Raw genomic sequence first — 18,623 nt, 5'->3', positions numbered from 1 at the left:
ATGACCTTCCTCTAATAATCGATCTGTGTTCATCTTCTATTCTGTGAGGATAAATAAAGATACAATAACTTTGGAGCATACACCAAATACTCCAAATTAGTCTCTAGCATATGAGGATGCAACAGAGCTTCCAAAAACTGATATTCGTGTCTCCTAGATACATTAAAACCTGAGTAACACGTTTCTAAATTCAGCAAAGAGTTCTAAACTCTGAAATTAAAGAGGCTACACAGAGGAGACAAATGGATAATAAATACCATGCTGTGGTCCAAGACCATCTACTAACTGCCCTCTTCACCCTAGTCACAGTCGCGATCCCCACACGTCCCGGCTCACACCACCTTTGGAGACGGCCCTGGAAATGTATCCTTGGGTGAACTCCAGGAGCTGGGATATCTTAGAACTTTTCTTTTCCTGCAGCCCCGACTCCGCAAAGAGCTAAGTTCTTACACGTTTTACGACCAAGGAATGGAAAAGACAAGAGCTCACAAAACCATTCCGTGACCCCGACCCTGACAATATGCACGCCTGTCCGCCTCTGCTCCCTCGCCTCACCTTCCTCCCCACACTCCTACTCGCACACTGAGGCCCCTAGAAGCCCCAACTATCAAAAGCACCCCACCCCAGGACAGGCAGGAAGGCCCCCTGCCTCCCCAGGCCCCACGCCCACCGCCCGGGCCCAAACCTTGACCTGGGGGGCGCGCCAGGCCGCCCTGGGGCTCCCGGCTCTCGGGCTTCCTCGGCGGGTAGCCGTAGACACCCCTCTCTGTCTGGTAGCCGCGACGGAGGAGGAGCGGAGGGGCCCGGCCGAGGCCCAGTCTTGCTGCTGCCACAGTGGCCAAGGCCATGTCCCGCCAGGCCCCCCGGGCCCAGAGACTTCTGCGGGAGATCTAGGGGTCGCGTCCACAGGGAGGTAGCTCCTGGAACCCACCGCGTGGGAGGCGAGAGGAGGGAGGGGGTAGGCGAGGGGAAGCCCCGCCTTCGAGACAACGCCCCCAGTCCTGATTAGCCAGGACCGGCCCTCGGAGCCAATCTAGATCAGCGGCCTTCAAAGCGAAGCCGCGCCCCGGGATCCGCTGGGACTCGCGCGGTCCTAGAGGCTGAGGGTATCCCTGGATTTGGGAAAATGGGGAGTGTTGAGCAGAGCGTTACCGGCTTTCTGGTATAAACCTTGATATACCTGTATATGCTGCGGTCTCCCACCAGGAGTGATCACCCACCACCCCGCTCCTGGAAGCCCCAGAGCACATCCTCACACACACGATGCAGTCTCCTACAGAAAGGAAAAATTAGCGACAGGGTGCATGAAAAGTGGCTGGGACTCAAACCAAGGGACTTGTTTTGAAGGAAAGGTCATAGAAAGTAACCAGAAAATCAACATCCCCCCTCCATTTGCATTTTTGTAAGAAACATTGAGGGAGAAAGACTAAAATAGAGGAGAAGGAGCCTGTACGAAAGCGATAGAATAGGAGTGAAGAGAAAGTGAAAGTGGACGTGGAAGATTTCATGTGGAGTGAGGTAGATGTGCAAGGCGAGGGGCACACCAAGGAGAGGGGCAAGCATGAGCACAGAAGCCTGGGAGAGGCTGCAAGGCATTGCAAGTGATTCCAAGAGGCCGGCGAATTGGGTGTGTACTGAGAGATGGGAGTGGAAAGGTAAGATGCAGGATAACTGCGTGATTAAAAGAGCTTTCAGTAAAAAAGAAGGAAGTAATTACGAGATCAATGTCCCTTTATATCCCAGAGAAGGGGACCTCCAATCTCCAACAGTGACAAGGTTAGCCTTGGACAGGAGCAAGGGCACTTCATAGAATTTAAAAGGAGGAAAGGCAGAGCATAAGCGTATCTGTTTCAATAGGCTGATAGATTTAATCAAGGAACGATGATGAAGTTCTTTTCTGCTTCAATTTTTTTTTGGTGAAATATTAAGCAAGATGAACAGCAGAAAGTGGGAGTGAAAAGACATGGGAGGACGTCTGGAAGGGATAAAAAGGTATGAAGCAGTGGGATGGGAAAGTGAACAGACCCGGAAATGTCATGATTTGGGGGATGCCAAGAGCCCACTGAGGCTTGTGGTTACGGACTTGACTCAGACAAGACAGAGTGATTGTGAGTTTTTGTCCAGATATGTTCAGCTCCTTTTGCAGGTGCAGGGTAGGCAGGAGTTGTATTTAAAATTAACTAAGGATGGATTTTTGCCTGGCAGGTATGATGGAGAGATGGGGCAAGGGAGAATTCATAGCACTGAGCCATGCAGTCCAGGCTGGAGAAGTTGAAGAGAGGCTTATGTTGAAAAGTTGATTGGATCAGGGGACTGAATGTACCAGGGGTAGAAGAGTGCAGAGCTGGAGTGGGGATTCTCATGTAGGTGAACTGGTGGTCTCACTGACTGACATTTGAAGTTGGGACTTTGGGTGGAAGGCAAAAATTGGAATCAATTTATTTTCTTTTCTCTCTCTTTTTTTTTTTTTTTTTGGCCTCGCAGCATGCAGGATCTTAGTTCCCCTACCAGGGATCCAACACGTGCCCCCTGCAGTGGAAGCACAGAGTCCTAACCACTGGACTGCCAGGGAAGTCTCTGGAATAAATTTCTTGAGGCCCGTGGACCTTGGATAAGAATTCTTGATGTGGATTGGCAAAGTTCATAATGTTTCAAAAAGTTTGCTGGCCCACTGTTTTGGTAAATATATGAGAAATAGGCACTCTTATACATTGCTAGTGGAAATGTAAAATGGTACAAACTCTATAGAGGGAAAACTGTCAATATCTTACAAAATTAGAAATGCACATTTCATTTAACCCCATGATTCCGCTTCTAGGAATTTGAAAGTCTAGGATAGACTTTCATACACACACTCGAACACAATTATGTGTGTACAAGAATATTCACTGTTGTGTTGCCTATAACTTAAATTTTAAAAGATTGTATCCTAAATATCAAAAAATAAGAGATTAAATACGTTATACTACTTCCTTACAGCAGACTACTATAGAGTCATAAAAAAGAATGAAGCAGCTCATTATGCCTTGAATTGGAACAATTCCTAAGATATATTTTTAACTGAACAAAGCAAGAGCAGAGAGCAGTATGCATAGAATGCCGACATTAGAGCATTAAAATATAGAGCATTAAAATATATAGACTTTAAAAATTTGTGGGACTTCCCTGGTGGCGCAGTGGTTAAGAATCCGCCTGCCAGTGCAGGAGACACGGGTTTGGGCCCTGGTCCAGGAGGATCCCACATGCCATGGAGCAAATAAGCCCGTGTGCCACAACTGCTGAGCCTGCACTCTAAAGCCCGTGAGCCACAACTACTGAGCCCGCCTGCCGCAACTACTGAAGCCCACACGCCAAGAACCCGTGCTCCGCAATAAAGAGAAGCCACCGCAATGAGAAGCCCGCACACTGCAACAAACAGTAGCCCCACTCACTGCAACTAGAGAAGCCCCGTGTGCAGCAATGAAGACCCAATGCAGCCAAAAATTAATTAATTAATTAATTAATTTTTTAAAAATTTGTAAAGGTAACTATACAGATGTATATGTGTGTGTATAAATATGTATTTCTTTACACATAGAGTATCTCTTGAAGAAGATGCTGGAAATTATTGCCTCTGAGGAGGGGAATTGTTAGGCTGGGGATGGGGAGGGAAGAAGTTTCACTTCTCACTTTTGTAATTTTTGAACTTTGTGACATTTGTGTTTTTCAAAACATAAGTTAAAAATCACTATTTAGGGCTTCCCTGGTGGCACAGTGGTTGAAAGTCCGCCTGCCGATGCAGGGGACGCGGGTTTGTGCCCCGGTCTGGGAGGATCCCACATGCCGCGGAGCGGCTGGGCCCGTGAGCCATGGCCGCTGAGCCTGCACGTCAGGAGCCTGTGCTCTGCAACGGGAGAGGCCACAGCAGTGAGAGGCCCGCGTACCGCAAAAAAAAAAAAAAAAAAATCACGATTTAATTTTTTTTCAAAACTGTATCTCCTACCCAGGATTTAATATTTTCAATACTTCCCTTTGAAAGGGAAACTATTGCAATCTCTTTTTGAGCTGCAGCACCCGTGAGAAATGGCATCAAAAGACATGTACAAGAATGTTCATAACAACTTTATTATAAGTAAATATTTATTATATTGTTTATTTACAATATAATAAAAAAATTTAAGTATCAACATTGAAATAGATAAATAAAATTGTGGATATCAACACTTTCAATGCAGTCCTTCCATCCAGAAGGCACTCAATAAATATTGCTGAAAGAAGGAAAAAAAGAGGAAAGGAAGAAAAAAAAATGAAAGAAAAAAATATTTTCTAGCTCTGCCCCCCTAAAGTCGACAAGCAGTGGCCAGTCCAGGGGTAATGAGCTCTCCTAATAACCAGACTGTGGTCTCTAAATATCAGTTTTTACACTAAAATGAGAAATGGCTGATACCATATCAAACCTGATCACAGGACAAGTGTGAGGAGGAATGAAAGTGCCCACTGAATTTTGCAATACGAGAGCATAAGTGACTTTACCAAAAGCAGTTTTCACTGTGTAGTAGGTGCAGAAACCAGACCAGAGTGAGAGGAGAAGGGAATAGAAGGTGAGGAAGTGGAGATGGTGTGGGCAGACAATTGTTTTGAGAAACTTCACTCTGAAAGGGAGTGGAGTGAATTATATAGCTGATGTGATGAGTGAGGTATTTTTCTTTCTTTACATTATGTATTTATTTATTTAGCCGCACCATGTGGCTTGCTGGATCTCAGTTCCCCAACCAGGGGACCAGGGATTGAACCCAGACCCCTGGCAGTGGAAGCACAGGGTCCTAACCACTGGATCGCCAGGGAATTCCCTCTTTACATTTTTAACAAGAGAGAGTCCAGAATATGTTTGAAAGATGTTACAAAATATTAAGTTGAAAATACAGGAGAGAGGGATAAGCCCACGGAATGAAGTCCATGCAGAGGGGGGGAGGGGACGGAATCCAGAACGCAGGTGGTGCTAGAAAGGAGAAAAGTCATTCTCCATCAATTCAGATGGAAGGAAGAGAAGATGGGGCAAAAGCAGTCAGATTTGTGGACCGGTGATGAAGTTTCTTCTACGTGAACTACGAGTCTGGGTAATTTCCCCAAAAGATTTACCTGAAAAGGTGCTGGGCAGTGGGAAGACGAGTCAGAGTTGAGAAAGGTGGAGACAGTATGAAATTGTTACCAAGGAGGGTAGCAGAAGGTAGAAGATTGTCTTAAAAGTTTTGAAGTTCACCCGGTTGAGGTTGGTGGCCGTGAATATAGAGAGATACCAGTTTCTGCTGTTTTGTAATTTTTCTCCTGCCTTGGTACTGAGAAATTCAGAAGGATGATAACTGGATTCATTCAGGGCTGAAGTTTTTCCAGGCAGATGTGATAGAAAGGTCAAGAGGCAAAGACATTTAAGATATTGGTTAGTGGACGATTGAAATAATAAAAACATGGGCTCTAGGCTACCATTTTTTAAATGCTATCAAATATAAGAATGGGCTGTTGACAAAAGAAAGGGGCCAGTGGGTTGGCAGTTCCAATGAGGTTGAAGACTAGGTAAACTGGGGGTGCTTGAGAATCACATCTGGAACAGAAGGTTGTAGACAGAAAACAGAATGTTTAAAGTGATCATTGTAGCAGTGATGCAAATTTTGATAATGACCAGCTTGTTGGCTAAAGTGGAGTGGGGAAGAGTGTCATCAGAGGTGAGAAGGTCAAGGAACTGAGACAACGGGTTTTTAGATGAGTTGCCATAAGGACATTAATATCTCTTTGGAAATGGCAGGACTCAGAGTAGAGGAAGACTCTTAGTCGTAGGTTAAAGTTTTCAGTGAATTAAGAGAAGTGACTAGGAAGTTGACAGATGATGCTGAAAAGGGGCAGAAGGTGTGGCACATCCCTAAAGCGTGGATTCAAATCAGAAGGGACATTTGCAAAAAAGGAGGAAGCAACTGGGAATAAAGATGATACAGATCCCATCTTTGGACCTTAAATACATCCAAAATCGTTCTCAAATATGTTCACTCTCCATCTATTGCCTGTCTGGGCCATCAGCACCCCTCTCCAGGAGTTCCACAGTAGCTTCCTAAATTGTCTTTTTGTCTTGGGTCTTTCCTTGCTTTGCTGTGCTCCTCTCACACTGAGTCAGAGTTATTTTTATAAATTAATAACAGATTCACATCACTATTGCCTGAAACCTTTTCATGACTCTCTGTTCTTCTCTGTTTCTTTTTTTTTTTTAATAAATTTATTTATTTATTTTTGGCTGCATTGGGTCTTCGTTGCTGTGCGCGGACTTTCTCTAGTTACTGTGAGCAGGGGCTACTCTTTGTTGTTGTGCGTGGGCTTCTCATTGTGGTGGCTTCTCTTGTTGTGGAGCATGGGCTCAGTAATTGTGGCTCACGGGCTCTAGAGCACAGGCTCAGTAGTTGTGGCTCAGGGGCTTAGTTGCTCTACAGCATGTGGGATATTCCCGGACCAGGGATTGAACCCTTGTTCCCTGCATTGGCAGGTGGATTCTTAACCACTGTGCCACCAGAGAAGTCCTCTGTTCTTTGGATAAAGTCTGAATGTCTTATTACGGCTAAAAAGTTCTTTATAGATCACCAACCTTGACTCATTTTTTATTCATTTATTTATTTTAAAAATATTTATTTATGTATTTTGGCTGCGCTGGGTCTTAGTTGCGGCCTGCAGGATCTTTTAGTTATAACGGCATGTGGAATCTAGTTCCCCGGACCAGGGATCGAACCTGGGCCCCCTGCATTGGGAGCACGGGGTCTTACCTGCTGGACCACCAGAGAAGTCCCTAGACTCATTTTTTAAAACTCTCATCTTCCCATTTTCCAGCCAGAAACTTCAATGTGCCAGACTTTCACACACAAACCCTTTTTCCTTTGTAATCTCATTCACACTCAGGACTTTAATTAGCAATAAAAAAGGAATGACCCCAAATACAAATCACCAGCATAATCTCTCTTCTGGACCCAGGATCCACAAATGTGGAATACTGCTTACCCGACATTTTCCCTCTTGTGTGTCATTATGAACTCATGATATACTAAACTCCATGATATATTAAAATATGATCATTTTGCAAACTGGTGACCCACAAGTCCCATCTAAACTGCTGATATGGGGAATTCCCTGTCAGTGCAGTGGTCAGGACTTGGTGCTTTCACTGCCGAGGGTGCGGGTTCAGTCCCTGGTTGGGGAAATAAGATCACACAAGTTGTGTGGCACCGCCAAAAATAAAATAAATAAACAGCCGATATATGCTTTGTTTGCCATCAGAGTGTCTTAATTTTTTTTTAATTGGATGTTTTTATTAAAAACATGGAAGACTGCATATTCAAGTCCAGATTTGTGGTTTTTCTTAGAAAGCTGAAAGATCTGGCCACAATGCACCCACTGTCCTCCATGGCAGGAATCAGCATGAGCTGAGTGGTGGCTGGCCTCTCTAGATGGGGCGTATGGGTGCCAGTTTTCAGACACCATCACTCTTACCTTTATGTGGTCTGCTTGCTGGGACCTATAGCAACTTGTGTTTGCAACCCCTAGTCTGCTATGGTTTGTCTGCCTGCCTCTTCTTCCACCCTTAATTAGAACCACACTTCCTGTGGTTCTCGATGTGCACCAGCGATACTATTTTCAGTTCCTCAAACATCCATATGTTTCCTCTTCAGGATTTTCACACAAGCTATGCTCTCTTCCAGGAAGGCTCTTCTTCCTCCCCTCCCACAACAATGCATATACCTGGATGATTCCTACCCTCCTTCTCCACTGGGTTTGGAATTACTTCCTGAAAAAAAAAAAAAAGTGTTCCTGGCCTCCTTGGCTAATTTAGTTCTACTCTATGCCCTCATAGTACTCCTTATTATATTAGTACAATTTTGTTAAGTGTTTCCTGAGTACCAGATATGTCATAATTATAGTTATCTAAATTTTTGCCCACTTAGAGTATTTCAGTGACTCTTTCTCTACCCTCCCAAGCATAATTAAATAATTGATTAAATTTGTGTAACTTAAATGTGAGTATGATATGACTCCTTTGTGGGTGGCCCTCCCACTAAATTGTAAACGACTAGAGTGTGGGATTATGTCTGTCTACGGCATTGTTCTATCCCCAACACCTAATTTACTGTTGAACACCCAGTAATTTAACAGTAGGTACTGAGTAAAAAATGTTGAGTACATGAATTAATGAAAGAAGAAGAATATAGGATAAAGGGATTGGATATGAAAACTAAGGGGAGGTGGGGAGATGAAGACCTTCTGGCTTCTGAGTTGAGCCACTGTATGGTTGGTGGTGCCATTAACAGATAAAGGTGCAGTGGACAAGCAGAAGGCTGTGAGGCAGGATTAATTCCATTTTGGACATACCAATATTGAATGTTTATGAGACTCCTGAGTTCAGGTATCTGACACATAATTAAACATATGTGTATAGAACTCAGAAAACTCTTTATAGTGGATAGTATCTTTATTTTGCAGAGTTGAGGTCAGACAGACCCCAGGCACACACAACTAATAAGCAGCAGAGATAGGACCTAAATCCTGTTTGTTAGGCCTGAGATTAATACTAACCAATTTTTCAGGCCTAAGGTTTCATACTATCCATTCTCTTCCTTATTGCTATGATACTTGTTGTATTATAAAGAACACTATTCATTTTAGAGATCTGTCCTTCTAAAATATTCATTCTTAACAGAGCTTATAATAAAATAACATATTTTCAATTACAATCTTCAATTTCTACTCACCGGTTCTTAAATTGAGGACAATAACTCACCCTTAGACTTGGGTGCCAGTATAAAATTGTATAATGCTTTTCTGCCAGAATGTGTTTTCAAAGGAAAAAGAACAGTGTGGCCTAACAGAAAAAAATACGAGCTCTGGGCCAGAGAGATCTGGATTTGAATCCAGGCCCTGCCACTTACTCCTGTAGGAGAGGAGAAAACTTATTCTCTATTTACTCATGATCTGCTTCTGGGGGACTGTGAATTAAACTGGGAAAAGATATAATAACATGAGAAAAGGCATATATTTCTTTATTGGTGTTAATACTTTTTGTACATGGGGGCTTCACAGAAAAGAATGAAAACCCAAAGAGTGACTAGACTTGGGGCCTCATATACCATTTTAACAAAGAGTGATATATTATGGAGAAGGGATTTGTGCTCCTAGGAATGGTACATTGTGAAAGGTGACTACGAAAAATGTGGTAGATAAAGGTTATTTGGTACGGTTTGTTATGCAGATTCAATTCCTCTCTGGTGGTAAGAATCATTCTCCTCTTACTGGTATGGGAGTCAGGAAGTTTATGTCATCTTTACAAATGGGACTCTATGTAATCTTTACAAAGAGAAATTTGTTTCTCAATTGCCTTCAGCTTAAAGTAATTAATATGCCAAAGTGGCATATTTGGGGTGGCATGCCCTGATCCCCTTTACTACATAAGCCTTAGGCAGATTCCTTTAACTCTTAATCCATATACTTACCTGTAAAATATTTAAGTATTTGTGTAAAACACATAAAGTCCATGACTAGAACATAGTAGATGCTCAGTAAGTGGTAGCTACCACTATTATTATTATGAGAGTAAGAAGGTGATTGAGAAGATAGAGTTATATATAATGCTGAAGTGAGGTGGAAGTTAAAATTGTCAGAGCTAAAGTTAAAGTCCAATGAGGTTAGGATACAGGATAGAGTCTTTTACATGGACAATGAAATGACCTAGAATAATAGTGGGGCTTTCATGAAATTTTGTCATTATCAGTTTCTGCCGTTCTTGAGGCCAGAAATAGTGCTTTATTCATTTTTCTACTTTATTTCCAAAACAGTGATTGATACATAGTAACACTTTCAAAATTGGATGCATGACACTGTCCAGAGAATGAGAAGACAAGACACAGATGGAAGGAAATATTTGCAAAAGATGTATCTGACCATAATGATGGATAAATGTCATTATACATCTGTTCAAACCCACAGAATGTACAGCACCACAGGTTAACTTTAATGTAAACTATGGACTTTGGGTGATTATGATGTGTCAATGTAGGTTCATCAGCCACAGCAAATGTCTAACTCAGGTGAGGGATGTTGATAATGGGGGAGGCTGCTGTGTGTGTGTAGGGCCATGGAGTACATTAGGAAATCCTGTACCTTCCCCTCAATTTTGCTGTGAACTTTAAACTGCTCTAAAAATATATAAAGTCTTAAAAAAGAGACATATCTTTTTTTAAATTTATTTTATTGAAGTATAGTTGATTTACAATGTTGTGTTAATTTCTACTGTACAGCAAAGTGATTCAGTTATACATATATATATATATTCTTTTTCATATTCTTTTCCATTATAGTTTATCACAAGATATTGAATATAATTCCCTGTGCTGGACAGTAGGACCTTGTTGTTTACCCATTCTGTATATAATAGTTTGCATCTGCTAATCTCAAACTCCCAATCCATCTCTCCCCGACCCCTGCCCCTTGGCAACCACAAGTCTGTTCTCTTTGTCTGTGAATCTCTTTCTGTTTTGTAGATAAATTCATTTGTGTCATATTTTCTTTTCTTTTCTTTTCCTTTTTTTTTTTTTGCGGTACGCGGGCCTCTCACTGTTGTGGCCTCTCCCGCTGCGGAGCACAGGCTCTGGACGCGCAGGCTCAGCGGCCGTGGCTCATGGGCCCAGCCGCTCCACGGCATGTGGGATCTTCCCGGAACGGGGCACGAACCCGTGTCCCCTGCATCGGCAGGCGGACTCCCAACCACTGCGCCACCAGGGAAGCCCCCATTTGTGTCATATTTTAGATTCCACATATAAGTGATATCATATGGCATTTGTCTTTCAAAAAAAGAGACATATCTGATAAAGGATTGGTATCCAAAATATACAAAGAACACTTAAACTTAATAATAAGAAAACAAACAACCTGATTTGTAAAAGGGGCCAAAGACCCTAACAGATACCTCACCAAAGAAGATATACAGATGGAAAATAAGCATATGAAAAAATACTCCATATCATATGTCATTTGAGAAATACAAATTAAAACAACAATGAGAGGTTGGTGACCATATGGAGATGTGGGGAGGATGGAGGTCACGGAAGCTCCTGGTCCTTTACCGGTACCCTGTCCTAGGCATCTCTTCCATCTAGCTGTTCCTGAGTTATATCCTTTAATAACAAACCAGTGATATAGTAAGAAACAAAAATGAGACACCATTACACACCTATAAGAATGGCCAAAACATAAAATACTGACAATACCAAATGCTGGCAAGGATTTGGAGCATCAGGAACTCTCATACATTGTTGGTGGGGACGCAAGATGGTACAACCACTTTGAAAGTCAGTTTGGCAGTTTCTTACAAAACTAAAGATACTCTTACATATGATCCAGAAATCACACACCTTGATATTTTCCCAAATGAGCTGAAAGTTTAGGCCTACTCAAACACCAGCACATGGATGTTTATAGCAGCTTTGTTCATAACTGCTAAACTTGTACACAATCCGGATGTCCTTCAGTAGTTGAATGGATAAATAAACTGTGGTACGTCCAGACAATGGAATATTATTCAGCACTAAAACGAGTGAGTTATCAAGCCATGAAAAGCTATGGAGGAAACATAAATACATATTACAAAGTGGAAGAAGCCAGTCTGAAAGTGTCACATAATGTATGATTCCAACTATATGGCATTGTGGAAAAGGCAAACTGGAGACAATAAAAAGATCAGTGGTTGCCAGGGGTTGAGGGGAGGGAGGGATGAATAGGCAGAGCACAGAGGATTTTTAAGGCAGGGAAAGTACTTTGTATGATTTACTACAAAGATGGTTACGTGTGAGAGTACAGAACCAAGAGTGAGCCCTAATGTAAACCATGGACTTTGGGTGATGATGGCATATCAACATAGGTTAATCATCTATAACAAATGCACCACCTTGGTGGAGATGTTGATAATGGGGGAGGTTGTGCATATGTGGGAAGAAGGCAGTATATGAGAAAAGTTTTTATCTTCTTCTCAATTTGCTATGAAGTTAAAACTGCTCTAAAAAATAAAGTCTCGGGCCTCCCTGGTGGCGCAGTGGTTGAGAGTCCGCCTGCCGATGCAGGGGATACGGGTTCGTGCCCCGGTCTGGGAGGATCCCATATGCCGCGGAGCGGCTGGGCCCGTGAGCCATGGCCGCTGGGCCTGCGCATCCGGAGCCTGTGCTCCGCAACGGGAGAGGCCACAGCAGTGAGAGGCCCGCATACCGCAAAAAGAAAAAAAAAAAAAAAAAATAAAGTCTCAAAAAAATTAGATGTGGGACTTCCCTAGTGGTCCAGTGGTAAGCCTCCACAGTCCCAATGCAGGGGGTCCAGTTTCGATCCTTGGTTAGGGAACTAGATCCTGCATGCCGCAGCTAAAAGATCACATGTGCCACAACTAAGACCAGGTGCAGCCAAATAAATAAATATATAAATATATTTTTTAAATAGGTGTATGCATGGATGAATGAATGCATGAAAACAAACTGTGTGGTTAATTCAGGAATCTATTGAAGTCAAGTGGGGTTAAAAAAAAGTGTTTATGAAGAAGACTATAGACCAGATTTAAAGTCTGAAATATGTCATACTTATAAAATATATTTGTTTAACTATATGTATAAAACATGTAATGTAGGGAATTCCCTGGCCATGCAGTGGTTAGGACTCTGCGCTTCCACTGCAGGGGGTATGGGTTTGGTCCCTGGTCAGGGAACTAAGATCCTGCATGCGGTGCAGGCAAAAAAAGACCCAAAAACAACATGTAATGTTATAATAATGATTATCATCTTCTAGTTTTCTATTGTTGTATAACACATTACCTCACAACTTAATGGCTTGAATTGACAAACATATATTACCTCACAGTTTTTGTAGGTCAGTAATCCAGACACAGCCTAGCTCAGGGCCTCAGGCTCAAGGCATCTCACAAGGTTGCAATCAGGCTGCAGGCTGAGATGATGATCTCATCTGAAAGCTCAAGCAAGGGAGAATCAACTTTCATTCCATTCATTTGTTTGTTGGCAGGACTGAGTTCCTCACTGGCCATTGGCCAGAAGCCTCCCTCAATTCTCTGCCTTGTGGGCCTCTCTAAGCGTAGCTTACAACATGGCAGTCAATTGTCCTCAGGGAGAGGTATGGGGAGATGAACCATTTCTGTAAACTAATATTGGTATTAACACCCCATCACCTCTGCTGTATTATATTCACTAGAAGTTAGTCACTAAATCCAGCCTACACTCAAGGGGAGAGCTTTACACAAGGGCGTAAATACCAGGAGGAAGGGATCCCTGAGGACCATTTTATTTATTTAATAAATAAATTTTTTTAAGGAAGGAAATTCTTTTTTTTTCAAATTTTTATTTATTTTATTTTTGGCTGCGTTGGGTCTTCATTGCTGTGCACGGGCTTTTCTCTAGTTGTGGAGAGCGGGGCCTACTCTTTGTTGCGGTGCACGGACTTCTCATTGCAGTGGCTTCTCTTGTGGAGCATGGACTCTAGGCAAGCGGGCTTCAGTAGTTGCGGCACGCAGGCTCAGTAGTTGTGGCTCACGGGCTGTAGAGCACAGGCTCAGTACTTGTGGCACACAGGCTTAGTTGCTCCACGGTATGTGGGATCTTCCCAGACTAGGGCTCGAACCCGTGTCCCCTGCGTTAGCAGGCGGATTTTTAACCACTGAGCCACCAGGGAAGCCCTTGAGGACCATTTTAGAGGTCACCTACCATACCCACATGACCATTTCTAGAAAGGTTTGACTGAAGTATATGCAGTGTTCATCCTCTTGGCCTATCAATCGTGAACTCTCTCATGTAACTCTTCCGTGGGATGCTATGACACTCTGCCCAAAGGATTACAACTATGGTTATTAGCTTATTATTCTTCTTAAATTGATATTAAATGTTGGGTATGAGACCATTAATACAAACTGACATCCTGTTTATTTTATTTTATTTCTTTAAAGTTTTTTCTTTTTTTTGGCTGTTCCACGCATGGCTTGCGGGATCTTAGTTCTCTGACCAGGGATTGAACCTGTGCCCCTTGCAGTGGAAGCAAGGAGTCCTAACCACTGGACTGCCAGGGAATTCCTGTGACATCTCTGTTTATTTTATTTTTTAATTAATTTTTTATTGGAGTATAGCTGATTTACAATGATGTGTTAGTTTCTGCTGTACAGCAAAGTGAGTCAGTTTATACACACACATAAATCCACTCTTTTTTATATTCTATTCCCATATAGGTCACTATAGAATATTGAGTAGAGTTCCCTGTGCTCTACAGTAGGTTCTTATTAGGTATCTATTTCTATGTACAGTAGTGTGGATATGTCAATCCCAATCTCCCAATTTATCCCTCCCCACCCCCGACATCCCTGTTTAAATGAGTCTTTCCTTAAGTTGGATGAAAAAGGGTAAAACACAATGGAATGGCTCTTTCTACAGCTTCCATGGGGAAAAGGTAGGGAAGTATAATGTATATAGTATCACATCTGCAGTGTAGAACATTCCAGAAGACAAATAAGCTAGAAATGACGCTCACTGCTTTACCCTTCCCTTAGCAACTGACACAAGAAGTGAGGTGATGCCAGAGGACTCTCTGAGTAATACCTTTATTCTCTCCAGCTATATTTCTCAATGTGACAATATTGTCCTGGGTTATGAAGGCAACCACTTTTCTTTTGAATACTTAAACACTTGGAAGCCATGATGAAGTGTGATGCCAAAATTAGATTAAAATAATGAAGTTAGGGATCATAACTTCTAATGTACTCATTTTTAAAATGAAGCATCTGAGTCACAGACAGGTTACAAACCACTTGCCCTAGTTCACTGCATTCCATGGACATTAGTGGGGCTGTAAGACCAGACCCAGTTCTCTTCCCTTTGCACTTTCATTGGTATGTCTGACACAGGCAGAGATTTTTTTTTTTTTTATCATTATATGTATTGGTTGGTCTTGTTAGGACTAGATTATAAAATTATGTCTTTTCTTATTCTATATTCTGATTGTGTAAAAAGGGACATTTGTATTCACATGTGTATGGTATTCAGTTGTATAAGGTGGAGAAAGCACCCTAGAATAAGAGGAAATATTACATAAGACTGCGAACTTTGGGATCAGATAGTCCAGAATTGAGGTTCTATTTAGTAGCTGTGTCATCCTGGGCACATTATTAAACTATGTTAAGCCCTAGTTTCCCCATTTATAAAAACAAGAAAAACAGTGTCTCTCAAAAAGAATCATTGGATGGATTAATGCCTGATACACATTAAGAAAGAAGTGTCTGTTTATTTCTCTCCATCCATTCAATCACCCAGTGTTAAAAACTTGAATTACCTTTAATGGAAATCACAAAAAGGGACATGTAATCCTATATTTGGACTGTTAAGAGTTGGTATATTGCTTGGTAAATAAAAATGAAATTCCAGTCTTTAAAATAGTCTGTTCTTTTCACTCTAGTTTAATCCTACACATTCCTGCCTAAGTACACAGGTTTTTCACTCTCTTCCAAGAAAGTGTTCATAAGAAAGGAAAATTTTTTCCCTCTACCCTTTTAGATTTAATACCTGGGGTGTGTGAATTACACTGACAACAGACAGATTAACGGGGGAAAAGGTATATAAATTTAATTGATGTTTTTAACTTTGCATGCATGGGGCTACACAGAAAAGAAGTGAAAACCTAAAGAAACAGACTCAGAAGCTTATATACCATTTTAACAAAGGGTAACTAGACAAAAAAAAAGGGTGTGTGTGTGGACTTCTAGGGGCAGAAAATTGTAGGAAGGCAAATATATGGGATAACCAATGGAACCCCTTTAAGACATATTACCTATATAAATAACCTATATAAGGGTTATTTGAATAAAGTTTGTTTGTGCAGACTCATCTTGGTGTTGGCTTTCCATCTTCTTCAGATACATAAATCTCCCAGGGAGGGTATTTATGGCAGTCCTCATTTCTCAGAAGTTTCTGCTTTTAGTCGGATAAAGAGAGCTCCAAGAAGTTTTCTTTCTGCATCTGTTGATTCACAATTGCCTTCAGCTCAAAATAATCCATATGCCAAAGTGGCATATTTTGAGGTGGTATATTCTAATCCCTTTCATATTCATCAATTTTAATTCTTCTATCAAAATGTGATTGTGAAAAAAAAAATGTGGTTGTGGTCCCAGGACACAAAGACTAATAAGCTACCAATCATAGCCTCAAGGAGCTCACAGCCTTAATAGGAAAACAAATATAAACAAATTACTTCAATATAATATCGTGAGTGTTGCAACTGAGTTGTTCAGAGGCTGCTATGGGAACCCAGGTAGGGAGAGAGACATAATCTGATATGTGTGGGGTGGTGGTGATAAGGAAATAAGTGGTGATAAGGAAATTTTTCCCAAGGAAATAATGCTTGAGCAACCAGTCTGAAAACAGTCATGGGAGAAAGAGTATTCTAGGCAAAGTCATAATATGTGCACCAAGGGAAGAGGGGGTCCAGTACATGCAGGTTATTAACTATGGCGAGAACTCAGACCTGTGGGGAATCAGCAGGAAATGAGACTAGATATACAGGCAAGAGCTATTGTATTAAAGGCTCCTGCTTAAGACTGAACTTTACCTTGTAAGTGAGTGGCTTCTAAAGTGGCTTGGCACTAGGGGGTGTGCAAGATGATCCATTTAGGCCAAAATATTAGAACTTGTTTTTTTAAATTTGTTCTACTTTGGGGTATGTAGTATAATGTATAAATTTGTGTAGTATTACACATATACACAGTTTATATCTAAGTAAATAGACATGGGTTGGGAGTATATGCCCTCCTCCCTTCCCCATAGGGTTGTATGACCAAAGAAGTTCGGAGATTATTGCCATTAAAGGGTATTTTGTACGGGAGTTAAACAATTAGATTTGTGTTTGAAACAATGCTAAGGTCAGGAGGGGGCAAGATTGGAAGCAATTAGGGAGAAGAAGAGATGGTTGCCAATGGTGTGGGTTTGAGTTGCTGTGGGCCTGAACTAAGGCTATGTCAGTGGGGATACAGAGGAGGACCCAGGCAAGATCTTTTTAAGACATACTGATTGCATTTGGATAAGAGACGGTGAGTTGGGACTAAGAAACTATTGCAGGGACTTCCCTGGCGGTCCAGTTGTTAAGACTTTGCCTTCCAGTGCAGGGGGTGCAGGTTTGATCCCTGGTCGAGGAGCTAAGATCCCACATGCCTCGCGGCCAAAAAAACAAAACATAAAACAGAAGCAATATTGTAACAAATTCAATAAAGACTAAAAAATGATCCACATCAAAAAAATTAAAAAAAAAAAAAGAAACGATTGGGGAGGAATAACTTTTCCTCTATCCTCTTATGTTCTTTAATTGGGAGTGTGCAGATTAAACTAAGGAAAGACAGATTAACAGGAGAAAAGGCATACAATTTTCACTTATATTTATGTGCATAAGAGTTCTCAGAAAAGAACTGAAACACAGAGAAGCAGTTAGACTCGGGGCTTAGGTACCATCCTAACAAAGGAAAGGGGGCTTGGGTTTCAAGGGATGACAAATTGTGGGATGTCACCAGGAAATATATGGGGGAACTAATGGAAGATAAGGATTATTTCAGTAAGATCTGTTTATGCAAACCCATCTGGATGTTGTCTCTACATTTCCGGTGATAAGAGTCATTTTCTTCTTCTTGATGCTGGGGTTGAGGTTGGGGGTGGACACTTTCTCAAAGGGAAATCCATGTCTTGCATTTAGGCAGATACGGAGAGTCCCAGAGAACTCTTCCTGCATCTGTTGATTCTCAATTGCCTTCCGCTCAAAAGAATCCTTATGATGAAGACACATTTTCGGGGTGGCCCGTCTGATCCTCTTTAGCACCACTAACTGAAAGAATAAAAATAGAAAAAGAAGTAGATGGGATTAGAGGCCAATATTAAGTTCAGTTTTGGACATTTTAGTTTTGAAGTATATGTGGTATATTTCACCACAGTTATCCCACTGCAAAGACGTAGAAATATAAGGAATTAAAGAACTGAGATCAAGTAGATGACATAGGGTTAGCTTTCTCACCACTTACCCATTAGTTCTCCTAAAGAATACTAAAAATGGTTATTCTGCTGGACAAATAGAAGTGAAACCAGGATTAGAGGTGATATTTACAAACCTGTCATTATTGGTTATGATAGCTGAGAACACAATTCCTTTTTTCTCCTTTTTGTTTTTTCTCAGTTTTACTGAGGTATAATTGACAAAATTGTAAGAAAAGTAAAATGTGCAGCGTGGTGATTTGACTTTTCCCCTTTCTTTTAAGTCTTCATTTTAGAGTTCACTGTCTTAGCAGGATAAGTCATGCTGGAGTAAAAACTCCCAGGTGCACTGGTTTCACACCAGTGGGAGGGCAAAGAAAGGGCCATTGAAGCACTATTTACTCAAATTGCAAAGCCATTTAGATGATAGTGTTTATTGTTTCCAAAATGATTTAGTAATAGCTAACACTTATAGAGCATAAACTAGGAACACTGTGTTAAGTGCTTTTATTTAAATCACCTCAATTACTGTTCACAAAACCCTAGAAAAAAGTACTGTTATCACAATTTTCAAGAATAAAAAGC

At 41.4% G+C, this 18,623-nt stretch overlaps 1 protein-coding gene across 3 annotated transcripts in view; it reads right to left on the bottom strand.

The window, feature by feature from the left end:
* The window catches only part of DHTKD1 (dehydrogenase E1 and transketolase domain containing 1), a 53,051-nt gene extending 52,112 nt beyond the window's left edge, over positions 1-939 (bottom strand). For 2 of the 3 annotated variants that reach the window (XM_060095422.1, XM_060095423.1), the window contains exon 1: positions 692-939. In XM_060095422.1, the coding sequence (XP_059951405.1) occupies positions 692-848 (157 nt within the window). In that variant the 5' untranslated portion in view covers positions 849-939. Of the gene's footprint in view, positions 1-685 lie in introns of all 3 variants that reach the window. The other variant, XM_060095421.1, reaches the window with a different exon arrangement.
* Between the last annotated feature and the right edge of the window lie 17,684 nt (positions 940-18,623).

This window comes from Mesoplodon densirostris, chromosome 4, assembly GCF_025265405.1.
Source record: "Mesoplodon densirostris isolate mMesDen1 chromosome 4, mMesDen1 primary haplotype, whole genome shotgun sequence".
NCBI classification, from domain to species: Eukaryota; Metazoa; Chordata; class Mammalia; order Artiodactyla; family Ziphiidae; genus Mesoplodon; species Mesoplodon densirostris.
The sequence above is the reverse complement of the archived record's forward strand: the minus strand, read 5'-3'. Positions and strand labels throughout refer to the sequence as shown.